General features: G+C 42.8%; 1 protein-coding gene across 1 annotated transcript in view; it reads left to right on the forward strand.

The window, feature by feature from the left end:
* LOC124787771 (death-associated protein kinase related-like) overlaps nucleotides 1-19,465 on the forward strand; it is a 230,100-nt gene extending 210,635 nt beyond the window's left edge. The window contains exons 2-7 of the mRNA XM_047254660.1: nucleotides 11,271-11,483; nucleotides 14,022-14,160; nucleotides 14,862-14,988; nucleotides 15,277-15,325; nucleotides 16,308-16,487; nucleotides 17,144-19,465. Coding sequence (XP_047110616.1) covers nucleotides 11,271-11,483; nucleotides 14,022-14,160; nucleotides 14,862-14,988; nucleotides 15,277-15,325; nucleotides 16,308-16,487; nucleotides 17,144-18,851 — 2,416 coding nt within the window. The 3' untranslated portion in view covers nucleotides 18,852-19,465. The remainder of the gene's footprint in view (nucleotides 1-11,270; nucleotides 11,484-14,021; nucleotides 14,161-14,861; nucleotides 14,989-15,276; nucleotides 15,326-16,307; nucleotides 16,488-17,143) is intronic.
* Nucleotides 19,466-19,861: the final 396 nt, after the last annotated feature.

Genomic DNA, 19,861 nt, shown 5'->3' on the forward strand with positions numbered 1-19,861 from the left:
AATGGCTCTAAGCACTATGAGACTGAACATCTGAGGTCATCAGTCCCCTAGAACTTAGAACTACTTAAACCTAACTAACCTAAGGACATCACACACATCCATGCCCGAGGCAGGATTCGAACCTGCTACCGTAGTGATCGCGCGTTTCCAGACTGACGCGCCTAGAACCGATCGGCCACACAGGCCGACTTACTGGCTTGTAACTATTCGATAACATAAGGCAACTGAAAAATTCTTTGAACGAAATAATCAATAGGTATTACCCGTGTTAGGTGGCTTCACGTTCAACCAGAGAGATCGTTGCTGTTAGTCTGATACAGAAACGTCGCGGTTGTTACCCTTACCATACTCTGAGACCACTGTGAGGTCGTCCGGCTGCGCCACGCTTTAGGGTTTCTTCCCGCTACAGTCGCATACCGAGTGCGGGAAGAATGAGTGTTAAAATGCTTCTGCGCAATCTGTAGTTAGTCCAATTTTATCTTCGCAGTCCCTGCAGGAACGGTGCGTAGGGGCTGAAGAATATTCCTAGATTTCTGAATATGGGGACTGACGCCTTAATTCCTCACATACTAGCAATACAAAAACATCTCTCACAAAATGTCGTCCTGCGCCTTTTTCTGGCAGTAAATGGACGTTAAAGATAGGCAATCTGGCAAAACTGCAATCACGTTTCTAGGCGCTCAGTCCGGAACCGCGCGACTGCTACGGTCGCAGGTTCGAATCCTGCCCCGGGCATGGATGTGTGTGATGTCCTTAGGTTAGTTAGGTTTAAGTAGTTCTAAGTTTTAGGGGACTGATGACCACAGATGTTAAGTCCCATAGTGCTCAGAGCCATTTGAACCATTTTTTGCAATCACGTATACGATAGCTCTCTCTGTTAGCATTTAGCAGTAGTTCTGTGCAGTTGATAGCGTTTTGTGCTATTATGCAGGAGGTCGAGGGTTCGATTCTGAGTCGGGGCGCGTTTCTTTTTATTTGGTAAATGTACTCTGCGTGGTCTCTGGCGTCAGTTGCATTTACTGGTGAATTAAAATGGAACCATTTTTGGTGTTACAATACACCACCTACCTCTGGGTAATCACCTAAATATCTGGAATCGTGACCATACTTTGCATAGAAGGTCCAAAAAACATCGGCGTCCGCAAAACTTCTTTGCCTGTGTAGTGCACATGCCGGCAGAGCACAGACTCCTGAGCTGAATTTTCACATCATTTAGAGATGTCGGCTGGGTATACAAAGGGTGAAGTATTTCGTCGTTTGACCGGGATTCATCCCACGACCTTTCGGTTTCCAGGAACGCACTTTACCGTTTCCCGACTGTGCTCAGTAGGGATAGATTTCCCTAACGGCTCAAGGGCCGTTCAAGTGCGATGTGAGCATGCAGAACGTAGTACCAAAAGTCGAGCTTGGAGCGCGCCCCGTCCGCTGATGAGCAAGGCAGTCGTCAGGCCCTTGAACCGCGCGATAGCGGGGTGTTTGATGAGTGGAAAAATGTATGGTCTCCGAATGGAGAAGGAATTGCGGGGTGACCGTCATTGCTATACCACCAGCCCCGGTAGCGGAGAGATATTCACAAGAAATATTAGCATGCAGAGCAGTGTTCGGACTGAAGTCCACAACATAAGCGTAACAGAATTGTCGCCTCGCAGCACGGCCGAACGCAGGGCTGCGCGCGATCCGTGTCGCAAGTAAGTGCGGTCGCAGTGGCCAGCTTTCTTCTGCAGCCGACCTTCCCGCGCCGCTTAATTGCCGGTTGGACTGCAGAGCAGCCTGCGGCGCGTATTTCGGAAGACGCCGGCTGTTTTTTTGCCGGTCGCCTGAGTCACCGCCGACGGTCGCGGCGTTTGCGTGGCACCCTGCAGCCGTCAGCCGGCCGCCGTTTTTAGCAGCGGGAAGCCGACCAGCTATCCCTTTGTGGGCGCCGCTGCCGTCTGGTCGGCCCTTTTTTCTTCTGGAGGCACCGCAACGCGCGGGCCATTGTGTCTGCGTACGTGCACGCGATCCGCGGGCGCCGCAAAAACAAGGATGCAACGCGACGCGGTCGCCTGTGGGAACAGGTAGCCGGCCAGTTACTACGCTACCCCTCCTGTGCCCCAATGGTACAGCGAGCGAGATCGTCCCTGTAATCCGTAAACACTACTGGTCTAATCCTCTCCCGCGTGAAAACACTGCCGAGTTTCATTATTCTGATCAGTGTAGCACATACAGCTGCTACACCAGCTGGAAAGATCGTGCTGAAACAATAATAAAGTCGTACGGTGCTATTGACTGCAAGACCCCGCGTAGTGAATTCAGCTGCACACGAGGGGTAGTGGTAAAGTGATAATTATATTCTCGAAAAGATAAAGTTTGTCTGCGTGTATCACACTCTTAGTACGCGTTGAAATAGCAGCATGACGCTACAGCCAAAACAAAGTGGCACTGCCCATCTCCACTTCATTAATGGGCTGCACAAGTTGGTTTTCACTCCTCTAGCGGCCAGAAAGTTCCCTCGCAGAAAGTCTTGATTGAAAACAACACAAAAAGAACATTATCGTCGCTAACAGAACGGTGGATTGAAAGGGGGTTCTTCCAAGCCAGGAGACGAAGGAACTGCCAACGTTTGAAGTGTGTTGTATCGAAGAAGTAACGACACATAGAGTACGAAATAAAGAAGTACTAAACAGAACAGGCCTTTAATAGAAGAGGGAATAGGTTAATGGGACGTCCTCTAGGGCATTCAAGAATAGTTAACACAGCCAAGGGCGTTCCAAACGACAGGTACGGGAGGAGAGTGCCGCCCCCAACCATTTTGGGAAAAAAATATCTTCGCAAACCAAACTCGCAGCCTTCCCCCCCCCCCCCCCCCCCCACACACACACACACAGAGAGAGAGAGAGAGAGAGAGAGAGAGGCGTATCTGCTTTTACAGAAAGACCAGAACATCCATGACCCTGACTAGTGAGGCATTTGTCATGAAACCTTAAAACTCCTTCGCCATGTGGCACTAAACTGAATTGCCCCCCCCCCCCTCCTCCTACAACGCAAAATCTGGGGACACTCTCGAAGCCGGCCATTGTGGCCTTGCGGTTCTAGGCGCTTCAGTCTGGAACCGCGTGACCGCTACGGTTGCAGGTTCGAATCCTGCCTTGGGCATGGATGTGTGTGATGTCCTTAGGTTAGGTTTAAGTAGTTCTAAGTTCTAGGGGACTGATGACCACAACTGTTAAGTCCCATAGTGCTCCGAGCCATTTGACACTCTCGAAATTGGCACTTGGAATGAGCGGTAGACAGGGAAAATACACGAAATAGACTGTAGAGGAACTTGGGTGTAATAGTTGCTTAGAGATGAAAAGATTTGCTCAGAAAAGGAAAAGGCAGAGGACAGCATGGAGCCAGCATGACTTTTCCGTGTTTCGATAAGCTTTATGTTCCTTTTTTTTATAGATCCTCCATACTGAGGGTCCCATAATTCTTTATCTGGTCTAGACTCCAAAAATTGTCTCTGGTGACCCACCTTGATTATGCTTTTATGACAATAGTTTAATTATTCGCGTTACCTCACCTAATAATACAAGTATCTTTACGAAGCATCTAGTGGGATGAATAAATAAATATAAAGGGTGTCGATAAAGTCGGTATCATTTCAAAAAATCGTAACTTGGAAACAGAGCTATGGCATCATTGTTTCTTGTAACACGTTTGGCAGCTGTCAAAGATTTTATTTTCTGTTATGGCAGAATTTCGTCGCTCGTAGAACATCAAGGCGATATTCGAGTTCTGCACACGAGCGGGTCATCACTGCAACACCAACAATTCTGAATGCTTCGTTGATTCGTGCGCGTAAGAGGGCAATGTCACTGACTGGTGTTCTGATGCTTTACGTAACGCCACAAAATGAAATCTAATGGTGTGATATCGGGAGAGAGCGTGGGCCATGCAATGTGACGATGACGAGACATCCACCCCTCAAGGAACGTGTCATTTGGAGCTATTCGCATGATACACGACGAACTGACTGCACTGAAATGCAGCTCGCACGCTGTCAACACGTGCTTGAGACACACGAGGACGTCCACTTCGCGGAAGATTTTTGACACTGTCTCTTTGTAATTTTTGAAAAGCCTCATTGTGTTTGTTTTTGCCGGTAGTGGGCTCCTCTACTGACATCGATAATTCCGCGAAACCATTGTCACAAATTTGGATTTAACGTACCACATTGCACATAGAACCTTCTGCTGCTCTGTCGTCATTTTGATGCACTGTAGCTCAAATCTGCAACAAGGTAAATGGTTGTTTTGGAATGATTGTGGAACTTCGTGGACACATTGTACGGTGATACAGGTTCCGCTTTCTTTCCTCCTGCCACAGTCGTCACCATTTCAGCTCGAGAAGATGGGCGAGATTACAAACGAAGAAACATTTGACGACAGATTCAGACAGAACTGTTTCTCACTATTGTTGCTGTTACCTCGTTAAGTTTTACTTCTGCCGAGCGTGGCGCGGCTTTTGAGTGTCTAGTTTGGCAAGTGTGAGGTAATCATTTGTAGCAGTACGTACGTACGTTGCTTGAAAATAAACAGTCCGATTGCGGAAAGGAATGAGCTGCCAGGCAGCGGAGCGCAGTTAGCTGGAGGGGAGAGGCGGCTGTGCTCCGCAGCCGCCCCTGGAGCTGTCGCGATATGTTCTTCGGCGGCGCCGCCGGGGGCAGCCGCCAAGGCTGCCTCGAGACTGGTTGGCCTTGCCCGCTGCGCTCCAGCCGGGCGTGCACGTGACCGCCCGGGTCAGCACAGAGATATAGCAGCCGCCTCCTGCGCAACTACACACACACACACACACACACACACACACACACACACAGGAGCATCGAGAGTCTGTCGTCTTTATCACATGAACGTATCTAAGAAGGCGGACGATTGGGTGATAGCCAGTCTCGAGGAACGGTGTACCACGTGAAACTCTGGCCAATATCATCCTTCTGACGCGTATGTCTGCAGCGTTAGCTACAGACTGCGCGTACAACATTTAGCGTCGATTTTCATGTTAGACCAGGTATGGCGAGGGTACTTGCAGTGGGTAGATAAAAACAGAAACACGGCGAGAAATGCTTGCGTGGACGTAAATGTGGACGCTAGCCAAGCCTGCAGGTGGCGCTGCTGTATTGACCACTAACGGCACCTGATCAGTGCCCTCAGTACGTTGTAGCTGTCAGTCGGGGTTAGAACAGATACTAGGCAAAACAAATACAGTGAAGACCCAAAGAAACACGTACACCCGCCTAATATCGTGTAGTGCCCCGCGAGCACCAGAAGTGCCACAACACGACGTGGCATGGACTCGACTAATGTCTGAAGTAGTGCTAGAGGGAATTGATGTGGTATCACCGCCAGACACCACACTTGCTAGGTGGTAGCCTTTAAATCGGCCGCGGTCCGTTAGTATACGTCGGACCCGCGTGTCGCCACTATCAGTGATTGCAGACCGAGCGCCGCCACACGGCAGGTCTAGTCTAGAGAGACTCCCTAGCACTCGTCCCAGTTGTGCAGCCGACTTTGCTAGCGATGGTTCACTGTCTACATACGCTTTCATTTGCAGAGACGACAGTTTAGCACAGCCTTCAGCTACGTCATTTGCTACGACCTAGCAAGGCGCCATATTCAGTTACTATAAGAACTATCTTCAAGAATGTATTCTGAACAGATAATGTTGTGAATGATGTACCGTCATGAGCGGCGTTCATCATTAATGTATTAAAGTTAAGTATCAAACTAATTACGTCCGCTTTCTGAATTCTCATTCCTTGTCATGTTCCAGACCTCACGTCAGTATAGTTCTTCCCTCCTAACGCTAGCCTGCTTGAGCTAAAACGCGTGCATTTCGGCCTCCACTCATAACACGGTGTTGGCTCTTCTGCTAACACAAAAATTGACACCATGGATCGTGCAGGCTGTCCACAAATCCGTAAGAGTACGAGTGGGTGGAGATCTCTTCTGAACAGCACGGTGCGAGGCATTCAAGATATGCTCAATAATATTCATGTCTGGGGAGTTTGGTGGCCTCCAGCTTGAACAGTCCCCTGCTGACATGCAGGATCCATGGATTCATGATGCTGTCTCCATACCTGTACACATCCATCTGCTTGATACAGTTTGAGATTGGTCCGACCAGGCAATATGTTTCCAGTCATTAACAGTCCAGTGTCGGTGTTGACGGGCCCAGGCCTTTGGCTCCGAAAACTCATATCGATGATGTTTGGTTGATTGGTTCGCACGTTGACACTTGTTGAAGGCCCAGCACTGAAATATGCAACAGTTTGCGGATGGGTTGCACCTCTGTCACGTTGAACGATTCTCTTCAGTCGTCGTTGGTGCAGAATCTTTTTCCGGCCGAAGCGATGTCGGAGATCTTATGTTTTTACTGGATTCCTGACATTCACGGTACACTCGTGAAATGGTCGCATGGAAAAATTCCCACTTCATCGCTACCTCGGAGATGCCGTGTCCCTTAAATTTTGATAATCTGCCATTGCAGCAGCAGTAACCGACCTAACAAGAGCGCCAGACACTTGTCTTATATAGGCGTTGTCGACCGCAGCGCCGTATTCTGCCTGTTTACAAATCTCTGTATTTGCATACGCATGCCTACACCAGTTTCTTTGGCGCTTCAGTGTAATACACGATGAATAATGCCGCCCTCAAATAATGTGTGAGTGTGAATGCATTAGGTCGGCGCTAAGTGAAGTAGAAACTGGGTAAATTGTTGGTGTCCGTTTGTTGAATGCTTCTGTAACCAAGGCAGCAGAAGTGTTTGGTGCTTCAAGAGACGCCGAATCGAAGATTCATACCGCACACAGGAAATGCAAGGAAACATCATCCGCTAAGTCAGAACGTGGATGAAGGTGTTCGTTGAATGACGGCGACGGTCGGTCACTGAAGAGGACTGTGACGAAAAATAAGAGGACGACAGCTGCAAAAGTGACTGCAGAACAAAAAATTAATTTTGAATGAATCACTTTCCAGACATGAGCGATAGGCGACCGCTCTCATTTTCGAACGGCTTATGCAGAGAGGCTGGTTAAACTGAGATCTGGCAGATGGGATTTGACTCTGTCGCGTTCTGCTCCTGGGTTATGTAGCTTACGCGCATCACGCGATACGTCATTGTACGTGTACGTCAGGCTTGCCTTTCTTTCTTTTTCTGATCGCTCCTCCAAAACTTTACGAGGTGGCACCCATGACATTTATTTTTCAATGTGGTTTTCCGTATCTTGAACGCTGCTCGAAACGGGAGGGGAATTAAGTTCGCTCCTGCGAATATTGTGAACGCAACGGATGGGCTTTGATATGAGCACTTCCCGTAGAAGCCACAGAGTCGCTCCTAACGTTCAGTCACACAGCCTCCAGAGACCGCTGCTCACCAGTAAACTGTAGTATAACAGGCGTTCGGTTTGCTCTCAATTCGAATTACTGACAACTGTTGGTTTCGCAAGTCCGTGTACAGTATTTCGGACGTCGGTGGAGAAATGCACGCGAGCGCTGAGACCTAAAGGAGAAACAAAAAGGGGATCACAGAGAGGAACGGCATTCCTTGCCGGGCTGCTTAATATGCAAGAATGCAGCTTTGGCCGCTATGCTCGGCGGCAGGCGCCGGCGAGCCTATCACAGCAGCCTCTTACGTCCCGTTCATAACCAAATGCGACATCCCGCGATGACCCGTCTGAATGGAACTCTCAGATAGCTTACTTGAGTGACTCCCACATCGCTGCTTCACATGCGTTTTTTAGATACAACTCTGAATCGATGGTTTAGACGACAAATGTTAAATTACAAACACAAACGTTACCAACTCGATTCCCATTTAGCCTCCGCATTCATTTGTCACAATTCCGGTTAGTTTATGCTCTGATAATGCTTTATATGTACGAAAAAAGGAATTTTGACACTCTTTATATAAATCCTCATAAACTACTCGCAGGTTATCTCCTGCTTTGATACAGTTCGTTCACTCTTACCATCACCAGTACATGGTAAGGCAAATATACACACATCAAAATAAGTTTTGCATCACCCTAGTTCCCAGAACTCCTGAAGATAGACGTTGACTGTGGATACTGTATCACAGACACAGTTCCTTTGACTGTTCAGAGATGTCACGAAACCCGCCCAAAGATGTAAACAACCATGCATGAGCAGCGCCTCTTGGACGGAGGGGGTCAGACAGCCGATCAGTTTCAGTCACCCACCAGGAAGGAGGTGCACGGCTCGTGTTGCCTGTAGTTCAAAAATGGTTCAAATGGCTCTGAGCACTATGAGACTTAACATCTGTGATCATCAGTTCCCTAGAATTTAGAGCTACTTAAACCTAACTAACCTAAGGACATCACACACATCCATGCCCGAGGCAGGATTCGAACCTGCGACCGTAGCGGTCACGCGGTTCCAGACTGAAGCGCCTAGAACCGCACGGCCACTTCGGCCGGCACCTGTAGTTCAACCATGCCTAGACGGTCAATACCGCGGTTCGATCGCGTCCGTATCGTCACTTTGTGCCAGGGAGGCCTCTCAACAGGGGAAGTGTCCAGGCGTCTCGGAGTGCACCAAAGCGATGTTGTTCGGACATGGAGGAGATACAGAGAGACAGGAACTGTCGATGACATGTCTCACTCAGGCCGCCCAAGGGCTACTACTGCAGTGGATGACCGCTACATACGGAATACGGCTCGGAGGAACCCTGACAGCAACGCCACCATGTTGAATAATGCTTTTCGTGTAGCCACAGGAAGTCGTGTTACGACTCAAACTGTGCGCAGTAGGCTGCATGATGCGCAACTTCACTCCCGACGTCCATGTCGAGGTCCATCTTTGCAACCACGACACACTGCAGCGCGGTACAGATGGGTCCAACAACATGCCGAATGGACCGCTCAGGATTGGCATCACGTTCTCTTCACCGATGAGTGTCGCATATGCCTTTGTTCGCAGTTTGGGAGAAGGCAATGGCTACCAATACCGACAGTATCGTCTCTCAAGCTGCTTTTTCCTCTGCTAACCCGCAATGGCAATCCGAAAACTTGTTTCTATTCGAATTTTCAACGTATCCTACGCTGTTTGCTTTTTACAGATAGACTATTGTACAGCGTCTTGAAGCAGTGTTGCATGCGAATACACAACTTAGATATCAAGTGTCTATTAAGACAAACGCTCGCTTCATTAACTGATAAACTCTTGCGTAAGAGAGGATAACAATTTCCCTTTGAACGCTTCACGAGCGAGACACGCTAGCATGAAGTAGCTCTTAAAGCGATACAAACGCAGGCGGTGAATTTCGCCATTATTTAAGGAAACAAAAGAAAAAGGAAATGGACGAAAATAGCTACCACGTTTTGAAGATGACGCCCACATTATGGAATAACCATCTACCAAAAGTTGTGATGCTGACTCCCGACAAGCAAACGGGTAAGAACTAAATCAGTCCGAGAAAAATCAGATAACTGGAAAACTACATGAACGCTCTTCATTGTCAAACTCCATCTGGACAACTGTAAAGTGTGCTGGTGAAAAAGAACAGTGTTCAGGTATCGCCCATTTGCGTGTTGGAACAACTGAGAAGTCCGCCACTCGCTTCAGAGAATTTCCAGTAGACCTTTGTCACTCTCCGAGCGTGGATTGTCTGGCTGACCACCCAATTACGCCACATTCGGACCGCGTCAAAGACGTGTTCGACACTGGAGGCTCAGATGCATCTCGTTTGGCGCTTCGGACATTTGTCTTAATCAGCGAAGTTGTTTTCTTCCCACTTAAGGACTTTGTAAATCAATTTTGGCTTCCGCGGCGCCTGTCACTTAACAAAGCGTCTATTCTTAGCGCTTGCGTCGCTTGCCCTCAGTCACTAGAGGATAAAGCGGCTCATCTACACGGGACAATACATGTGCACGGAGTCGACGAGCGAGGATCGTCTACCTCACTGATCTATCAAAGGTTAGGAGACAATATTCATAAAATTTGTTGTCAACGCTTGAGTTCGTCTTTTTTTTTATGGTGGGATATATTTAGAGAACGACGGTCCAGATTTCCATTAATTGTTTCTATATTCTTACGCGTTACTCAATCACTCATGACAAGCAGCGCACTTGTATGTTACAGTATCAGTTAGTGATGATAATTTCTTCTGGTCAGGCTGGGAATGCTTCGTTTACTACGCTTCTACAGTTACTCTCGAGCGAACAACATTCAGATTTAGGAAACAGATTGTCAGTGACGGAGTGAAACACAAACATTCGAGGAGTGATTTGACCTCAATACCCAGTAAAACAAATGTTCACAAAATGAGGTATAACATTTGTTAAATTTCGAAGCTAATAGGTTACAGAGAGCGCAGATTAACTTCGCAAATAAGGACCAGTGCACAGGATCGATGAATAAGAAGCTTCAGATAAATCCTGTTAGGTAATTTGACGCTTATGGATTCTCCTTCAGTTGCAATGTCAGAGGCACATGCTGTGGTCATTTATCCAGTCTGCAAATGAGCAAAGTTAATTAAGCGTAACCGTTGAAAAGCCATAGATGACGTGTAAGTGTAAATTCTCTTAGAACATGTCAACTGTATGACTTCGCCGAAGATACCATATATTTGCAACACTTTTACATGGCATCTGAGGATGGAACCTTGTTTTCGAAATATGTTTTGCACACGAAATAATAAAAGTAGTTGTTGCTAAAAGCTGTGTTTTACTTTCATTTTCATTGGTGGACCGTAGGCCTACGAGCAATTTAGCCATTCAACGAGGAAACTGGGGAAGTGATTCAGATATAAACTACGTAATAGATATAACAGTACTGTAACGGCGCTGTCTTTTTTCCCGCTCCTCTTTCTTTCCATCTTACACTGGTGTTTGTTTATTTTGATGAAGCTTGTGTAAGGAATCTCATATGTAATAAAAGTAACTTCAAACACAAGCTAAAAATACGTGTGCTTAACAACTTCTTCTTGTTTGAAATACTTCTATTCCATAAAAGAATTTCTAAATATGGAATAGTATGGTATACGTGTGTCTGTTTTAGAGAGAGAGAGAGAGATGGTAGTATAAATCACTGTAAATAAATATTCATAGCGATAGATCACAATTATGATCCACCGTACATGCAAATAACTAATTGACTACGGAAGTTATGCACGGAAAATAAAAAGCAAAACTTATACCTGCGCATTTAGTTCACGAAGTATTCCTCTTGTATATCTTTCACATCTCGTAACTCTGAAGTCACCAAAACGTTCGTATGCTGTCTGTGCAGGGGAAAGTACGCTGCTGTGCGCATGTGCCGCCACCGGACGACGGGCGTGCGGTACGCAGCCAAGTTCCTGCGCAAGAGGCGGCGATCCGAGGACCTGCGGCCGGAGATCCTGCACGAGGTCGCCATTCTGGACGCGTGTGCCGGCTCGCCGCGTATCGTCCAGCTGCACAAGGTCTTCGAGAGCGAGAGCGATATGGTGCTGTTGCTAGAACTGTAAGTAGCTTTTCTCTATTCCGCATACACTCTCCCTTCCTTTCTTAGTTCACAATGTGAGTCCCACTGTCTCATGGATACGGGCATTCTAATACCAGATTCGATACAATATTTGGTTTCGATACAAGAACCAGTATTATATCGATACCTCAATAACTTCGAGAAAAGTATCGATACCGACAATATCAGAAGGTTTTGAAACTTTCCCCGGATACAAAAGGACCCGTTTAGAACACATTCATCTGGAACTAACGCTTTGTTTTCATACGCCAACTTTACACAAAGGAATAAAGCGTGAGGAGTAAATGACAAATATTCCAATTGCAAACGAAGTATAGGCGTTGACAAATTTTATTCTACCCGCATGTGCCATTATTACAGTGCGTCGTTACCCAACGTGTAAGACAATAGCCCTCATTTCGAACACTCGTTTCGAATGGAGGGTAAAAATTATTTTATACTTGCATGTAGTGGGTGCAAACTGTCATTGTGTAGGTAAGTCCCATATTAGGGGGTGGGGATATAGCCCGTAGCCCCGTAAGGCTCGCTTCGACTCCGCCACACACGGGCAATTTACCAATCAGTTTCAACTACGGACGCTACTGCGCTGAAGTTCTGTCATGATAAATGAAGTACTATATGTAGCAGCAGTGGCAATTGATCTCCATGTCTCCGCAAATACTACCAAAAAATGAATAACAAACTAGTCCTTGATACCTTTTTTCATTCATTATCCTTGTAGATTGACCGCAAGAATTTACACAGTGGTTTTTTTTTTTAAATCTCGATGTATCAATAACCGTCGTTAACAGCAGCACTACTGATTCCCATAACTCTTGTAGAAAGTGTGAGGGACAGTTAGATTATATGAAATTACTATTGACTTAAGTATAGCTATCGAACAAGTTTGCTCTAAACATTTGAATTAAAACGTCCATTTAATATTACGAAACGTCATTCTGTTTAGGAGTTAAAAAATTTTGCGACTGATATGGTGCGGAAGCACCAGACTTAGTTATCGGCAACCGCCTCAGATTTTTCTGTGGTGGATAGATCTAGAATGAGCGCCACTCATTCAAATGGGATCGAATGAGAAGCTACTTGAATAAATAAACTCCAAAACTTACTAGAGACATGAAATCGAAACGGCTGCCCCAGACCGGAAATCACAAGAACTCATCATAACAGAAATGTTGCTACTCCTGTTCTCGTACTCACAAAATAAATAACTGTTAATTTGCTGTCTTGCAATAGCTCAAAATCATATTGACATGTCATAGTAGTGGATGGGCCAGTGTTTTCTTGTGACGAATACATTTACAGCAACATACACGATTCCTGTATAATACCTCCAGTTGTCCAAACCACAGTCCAGAACTAACTGCTCAGTGAACTGCGTACTATCACAGTATGTCAAACTATAGCTGCGGGTAGTGTATACTTCAAGTAACTAACAGATCTTGATGAATAAATTTCGAAAGCAACTACACCACAAAATATTTATTTGCATCAAACTGAACAAGCAATTGTTAACGAAAATTAGAATTACTCAGTCACATAAATTGCGTTAACACTTTGGAATTACTTGGCCACTACTTCCTTTAGTGTTTGGTACCAGTTCTTAATGAAAATACATAGTAAGTTATTTAGTTTACAAGCTGCACTTCCAACATACGTACGCATGTTACTCTTTCAGTCTACATTGTTACTTTGCATGTTAATATTGTACACTGTACTGTACCTACATTCCAGCCCTCATTTTTATCTCATTCTTCTATAATGCCTTTATATATCAGGTACGATTTTAGTGTGTATCCATTTTTCAAACACACAGACATTTCCCACTCAACACAAAAGATGCATATTGTGCTGTTATAACCCTGTGATATTTGTCACTAATGGGGACTGTGTTGAAGGATATCACTAAAACTTTTCAGCACTCTGGACTGGAGCGTGTCTCCATCTTCAGTATCATTGCCCAAGGATAACAAGCACACTACTGCAGAGTTTTAGTAATACCATGTGATACAACACTTGGAAGCTTCAGTAGCAATGAAACATTCGTCTGAAAGAATCTGTGGGTTGTACCATTAGAGCAGTTTGTAAATCATATTTATTGAAATTTCTGATTATCTCTCCATACAGTAACCAGTTTAGAGCCAAGCAATAAATGCATTACTCTGTTCCCAAAGGTTATAATATGGGAGACCACTTCACTTGCCACTATGTGCAACTGGAAAGTGAAGGAACAATATGATGTCCACTTCCTCTCCCTTGCTTCTCTTCTTTACTTAATGCTTGGAGTTGCTAACATATGTGGACTAAATTTTCTACAGTGATTCCTAAAACTATATCATATTGCCAGACTAATGCTGAATAGTCAGTTTTTATTTCTATATTTCACACACATTACTCATTATTCTTAGTTTATGATAAAATAGCAAATTTTTGTATTTAAAACACAATTGTAAAATGATGAAAATGAATAAGTAACAGTGCAGCAAGACTGGTATATAATTCAATGAAAACTATTTCCAGTGCTCCCGGAGGTGAACTTCAAATGCTTCTAGACAGAGACGAAGTTCCCGAGGAGCGGCAGGTGCGTCGATTGATGCGGCAGATACTGGATGGCCTAGCATACTTACACTCCATAAATGTGGCACATCTTGACATCAAGGTAGGCATACTAGTGCTACTGTAAGCCACTTGCATGATCATCCAACATTCAAAATACTATGTGGTTGGGTCACGTATGGTGAAATGTTATTTTTGTTAAATGCAGTGCAGATTTACATAGGTGTAAGTAAACTTAACAGTATGTGCTAAAACTATTGCAATCCACAAAAGAAAAATTGTAGATATACATTTAATTGTGCAATATTGCTCATCAACCGAGGCTATTAACTCAAAATCATAATACATTTCACTTCCTGTCTGCAACTTCAGTATGTATTTCTATTGGGTAACTCACAGCTAAGATAAAATTGATTACTACTGGCATTTCTGCTACTTATTACACAAGAATTACACCATTATTCAAGATATTGCTGAAAATTACTAGAATGCTCAATACTATTTTGATCCTACTGTATAATTACAAGAATGTGTTCAGTGCATCAAAACACTGTTGTCTATATAATACTGAATCTTCGATTCGTAGCAGCTGTTTTCATAGCTTAGTTAGAGTACTATCATTAGGTATAAAAATTACGGATTATAAAATATTTTATCTCAAAGTTATGAACACAAATTCTGAAATGTGTTTAGTTTGCATATTCATTAAATCAGTCTCTAAAAAGCAATTTTAGTTCATGAATTAAAAGAACTGTAGCTTTCCCAAACCAGTTATTCTTAAATTCACTGTTTTCACTGTTTCAGCCTCAAAACCTAGTTCTGACAGATGAGTTCCCACACTGTGAAGTAAAGTTGTGCGACCTTGGCATCTCTCGGTATATCAGTCAAGGAGCTGACATTCGTGATATGCTAGGAACACCTGATTATGTTGGTAAGCTATCTATTACAGTTTATAAGCTGTGTAATATGATTTTCTACTGCTGATTTTGTAGAAGTGATGCTGTCTCATTATGATTCACTATAGATCTTGGGCATTTCTAACATCTTTACAAGACTAAATGCCTCTGTCATTAATTATCAGTTTCTCTATAAGACTTAGTATTTCAGTAATTCAGTAACAAGTATTTTTACAAGTAGTGCTGCAACCTTGTGTCTAGATGGTATTGTTGTGTTCTGTTTCTATGAAGTTAGTAATGAAAGTTCCTTGTTTGTATTGCAGCTCCAGAGGTCCTCAATTTTGAGCCTATCAGTCTCGCAACAGATATGTGGTAAGTAATTGATATAAAACTACATTTTCCAATTTATGAAAATGTAACATGAGATTTCGTAGTCTGTTAGGTATTAAACACACTGTACAGTGACACAACACTATGCTCTAACAGTTTAAAAAACCTATTCTTAAGACCCTCCTGCTTCTTGTTGTGTAATACAGAATCAGAAATTTAAGCATGGCGGTTTAAAATTGAGTCAGAAATCAAACTGTGATAGAATAAACATTTGTATTAGAAACATACAGGATATCACAAAAAAACTGACAACTTTAGGGACAGGTTCCTTATACAGGAGTAAGTAAAAAAGTCTAGTAAATATGGGATCTAAAATGCATTCCGGAAGAGGTATGAGCAATGTTTATTTTTGATAATAAACAGAGCTCTTCTAATAAAGTAGTAAGCAAAACAAGGAAAAAAGTCTAGTAAACATCGAGTTTAAAATGCACACTCTTTAGCTGTTAGCACTTGCTTGTATTCGCTCGTGTGAAACAAATCCCTTCTACTGAACAAGTGCTCATAGCTCTGAAGATATGCATTTTAGAGCCCATGTTTACTGCACTTTTTTCTTGTTTTGGTCCATATACCTTCTCCTAAAACATCAAAAGCAATGAGCTTGTAGTAGAAGAGATGTGATGTGTTTCATAGTATTGAAGATCAAGTGCTCATATTTCTTAATGCATGCACTTCAAAGCCCTTGTTTACTACACTTTTTTTCTTATTTTAGGGTAGTTCTCTATAGTTTATCGGCGTTTTTTTGGCACATCCTGTATAACAGCATTGAGAGGCACTTTTATCTGAAACTATAAGTTCATTCAGCTTTGTCATTTGCAAGTAGATTCTTGTTACCTTTAGAGGTGCAGCTTATAAATGAAAGATTTTGATGATGTATGATCACTGAGACAAACAGTAAAATTGTATAGACTGTATTTCAACCATATGTTATCAGTGATGTTAGAAGCAATGCAAATTGTTTTTACAGGTCTGTTGGCGTCCTGCTTTATGTGCTACTCACAGGGTGCTCTCCATTTGGTGGGGATACAAAACAAGAGACATTCTGCAACATATCTAAATGCATCCTCGATTTCCCCGAAGACTTGTTCGAGGATATATCTGAGGATGCTAAAGATCTCATGTGCAAACTCATAGTGAAAGACCCTAGGTAGGTACAACTTCATTGTGTTACAGTAGAACTCTACAGTTCATACATGTAAGATAAAAACAGTATGACACCATCTTGTAACAGGTAGTCGGTATCCAGATTTACACTTTAATTGAAATAATAATGAATAAAAAACCTGTTTCTTTTTTAGTTGTAAAACAGGCACTGTCTTGCCATTTTTATAACTTTTCTCTCACCTCATGAGGAATGTTTGGACTTAAAATTTATTTAAATTCATTTATCTTGTCATTTAGTGAACAAATGTCAGTTATTTCTACTTCCTTTTACAATAGAATTTATCCTTTTCAAGCAGTCTTTATTTTTGGATAATATTAAATGAAGAAGTCAGAAAACTAGCAGCCATATACGTTAAAGAATACTTCAGATGATGACAAAGACTCAGCAGTTCTTATTTAGCCTTCACCAATCTACACAGTAATCCACTATATAAACATTTCAGTTCACTGACTCCCATATAAAGCGCACAACATATATGATGCACTTTTTTGCAGAAATAAGTAGTGTGTATGTCAGCAACCATTTTCTACATCAGTAAAATGCTGGTATTATTTCCATACTCTAAATATGGCAACTGCATAAAAAAATGAGACATACTTGTAAATTATCTAACAGTACCCATTTTTTTCATTCTGCAGCCAACGACTCACTGCGGAGCAGAGCCTAAAGCACCAGTGGTTCATGGTAGAAGACGATCTGCCAGCACCTGTTACCAACACTGCATTGTCAAATCTTTATGATGCTGAACTACTAATGGCACGTGTTGGTGAAAAGATACAAGCTCAAAGAGCTGCACTTGCACAACGGGTTGCTAATATCCGCGCTGAAGTGGAAAGTGAAGAACCCACAGAGGAGAGGAGGCCACCCCTCCTGGCAAGGAGAAAATCGCTACTTCGTAACAAAACAGATGAAGACAAGAAAGGTGATAAAGAAGAAACTAAGAGGACAGTGGCATCCGTTCCCGAGAGGGCTGGAGTCACTTCAACAGAAACAAATGAAGACAATCATTCCACTACTGGTATGAAATCCTTCCGAAGGCAAAATTTTGTTAAAAATATGGGTAGTTTGGCCGAGAAATTTGCATCAATTAATATGATGGACAATGAAGCTACTTCTCCCAGCAACTACAAAAACAACAATTTTATTAGTTGCACAACCAAAAGTGATAAGTCAACTGATGAAAATAAGACGCCTGTCAGTTCTTCATCAGGCAAGTCTTTCAGCCGGACAATTACTACAAATGCTGTTACATTTTCAACATGTGCTACAAATGTTGTGACATCTGTAAGAACAGTACCATCAGCAGTGCTAGGCAGTGTGCCTGCAATCACAGTTAGCAATACCAGTGTTGGGTCTGTGAAGAACACCAAGCCACTGAATGTAACAAGCACTTTCCTCACTACTGGTACTACTACCACACTGACAACAACTGTAGGAAAAATTGTAACATCCATGTCTGTATCAACTCTGAAGCCAGGAGAAGCTCGATCAGTAAGCAAAGCTACTGCTATGCAGACTATGCCAGTGGGATCACTGAGCAGTTACCGCCTGTCCCTCAGCAGCCAGGCAGTAGGCAGTACTATCATGCCTTCACAGGTAAAGAAGAATAATGGAAGGCTACCATGTTTTGAAAAAGCACCACAAGATGTCATACGCAGAAGGGAACGGGACAAGAAGGATCTTTTCAGTTTTCGGAAGTGCATTATAATTGACGACTCTGAGGATGATGTTGGAACAACAGTTTCTCCTCCTCTTTCCATTGCTTCTGACACTAGTTCTGGATTTTGTGATCAGTTGACAAGTGATTCTGGTAGTGATTCGGTCAGTGAAATGTCTATAGATTCTTCAAGTGATAGGTCAAGTATAATTTCACTTGACGAACCTGTGGATTATAGTTACAGCAAACAAGGAAATCGTCATTTTGTTCAGCATTCTCACAGGACATTTACTTCAAACACCAGTGGGGGTGTTGCAAATGCTTTAAGGAAATCTGACGTGACAGCGAGATATCCTGCAAGCAGATTCACATCATTTTCCCGACTATCTTCAGTTCCAGGTGAAAGTCTTCTCAAAGCTTCAACAAATGCAATTTCCACTGACAACATTTTTGCTTTGGCAAAGAAGCAGGCAGCAAAATCTTGTCACACTACGTACATAAGTAAAATGGAATCTGCAAATTTGAAACCTATAGCCCCTGCACAGAGCAAAGAATATGGCCTGAACATTGTGCATGAGCGAAAAGGTGACATTGTTGTTCTACGTGAAGTAAAATGTGGAAAGTACAGTAGGTTTAGTGAAGTGAAATGTGAATCTGTACAGGCACGAATCAAAAAGTTTCAGTCTTGAAAGTACAGAAATAGTCATTCACTCAAATTCTTGTTTGAGAACTGTCCTGAGGCAACAAACAAGTGTAGTATGTGTGTGTAATAATTTGTACTATACAGATGCTAGTCAAACAAAGGACCAAATTTTGTATTAATTTTGTAAATAGTATCCCAGATACATACAAGTTATTGTACATTGTAGGTTTGTGGAAATGCCTTTCACAAATGACTGATCGTAATGGAAACGTGGACCAATTATGTACTATATGAATAATTTGTGATAATTGAGTGCAAGAAAAAGTTGATCTGTATGACTATAATAATTAGTTCTGCAGTTTTCTAACTTGTGAAGTCTCCACCTAGTGCCATGTTTTGGCAGGTCAGCGATTGTCAATATTTTAAATATTGTAAATATGCAAGTTCCTAGAATATGTTTGTTGAAAAATATTTCACTGCCCTTGAAGGTGCTTTGTTGTTGTGAACAAAGTTTATTTCATGTCAAAAAAAGAAAATCAGAGTGTGCACTGAAAAATTGTATTTAAGTGTTGTACTGATATATTGTAATTATCTCTGAACTCCATACTGTGTTTACATCAGTGTAAAAATATTTGAATTTATAACAATGAAGAATATTTATTTATGTTATTATAAGTATACATTTTATTAAATATTGCAGTGTACTCTGAAATAAAGAAATGAATATTTTATGCTAAATATTGTGATATTTTGCACAGAATTCATGAAATGCAAACCCTACATATTGTCTTTGCATGTTATTTTCTTAAACACAAGAGTCACAGTGAAACGCAAGATAAGATGAAAGTGTAGAATGTTCTTACAACAAATATTATACACCAGTAAATGATATTCAATCTCCAAATTACATCTCTTCCCTTAATCACCCCCATAGGATGTCAGACACCAAACAATTTTGATCCATGATATTGCCAGTAGCTAGAATTAATAAAGAAAAAATTTCAGGAATATTAAATGTGTCAAGCACAGAAAAAATGTTGCACTCTTGTGCACTGT

Source organism: Schistocerca piceifrons, chromosome 3 (assembly GCF_021461385.2).
Source record: "Schistocerca piceifrons isolate TAMUIC-IGC-003096 chromosome 3, iqSchPice1.1, whole genome shotgun sequence".
Taxonomy (NCBI): Eukaryota; Metazoa; Arthropoda; class Insecta; order Orthoptera; family Acrididae; genus Schistocerca; species Schistocerca piceifrons.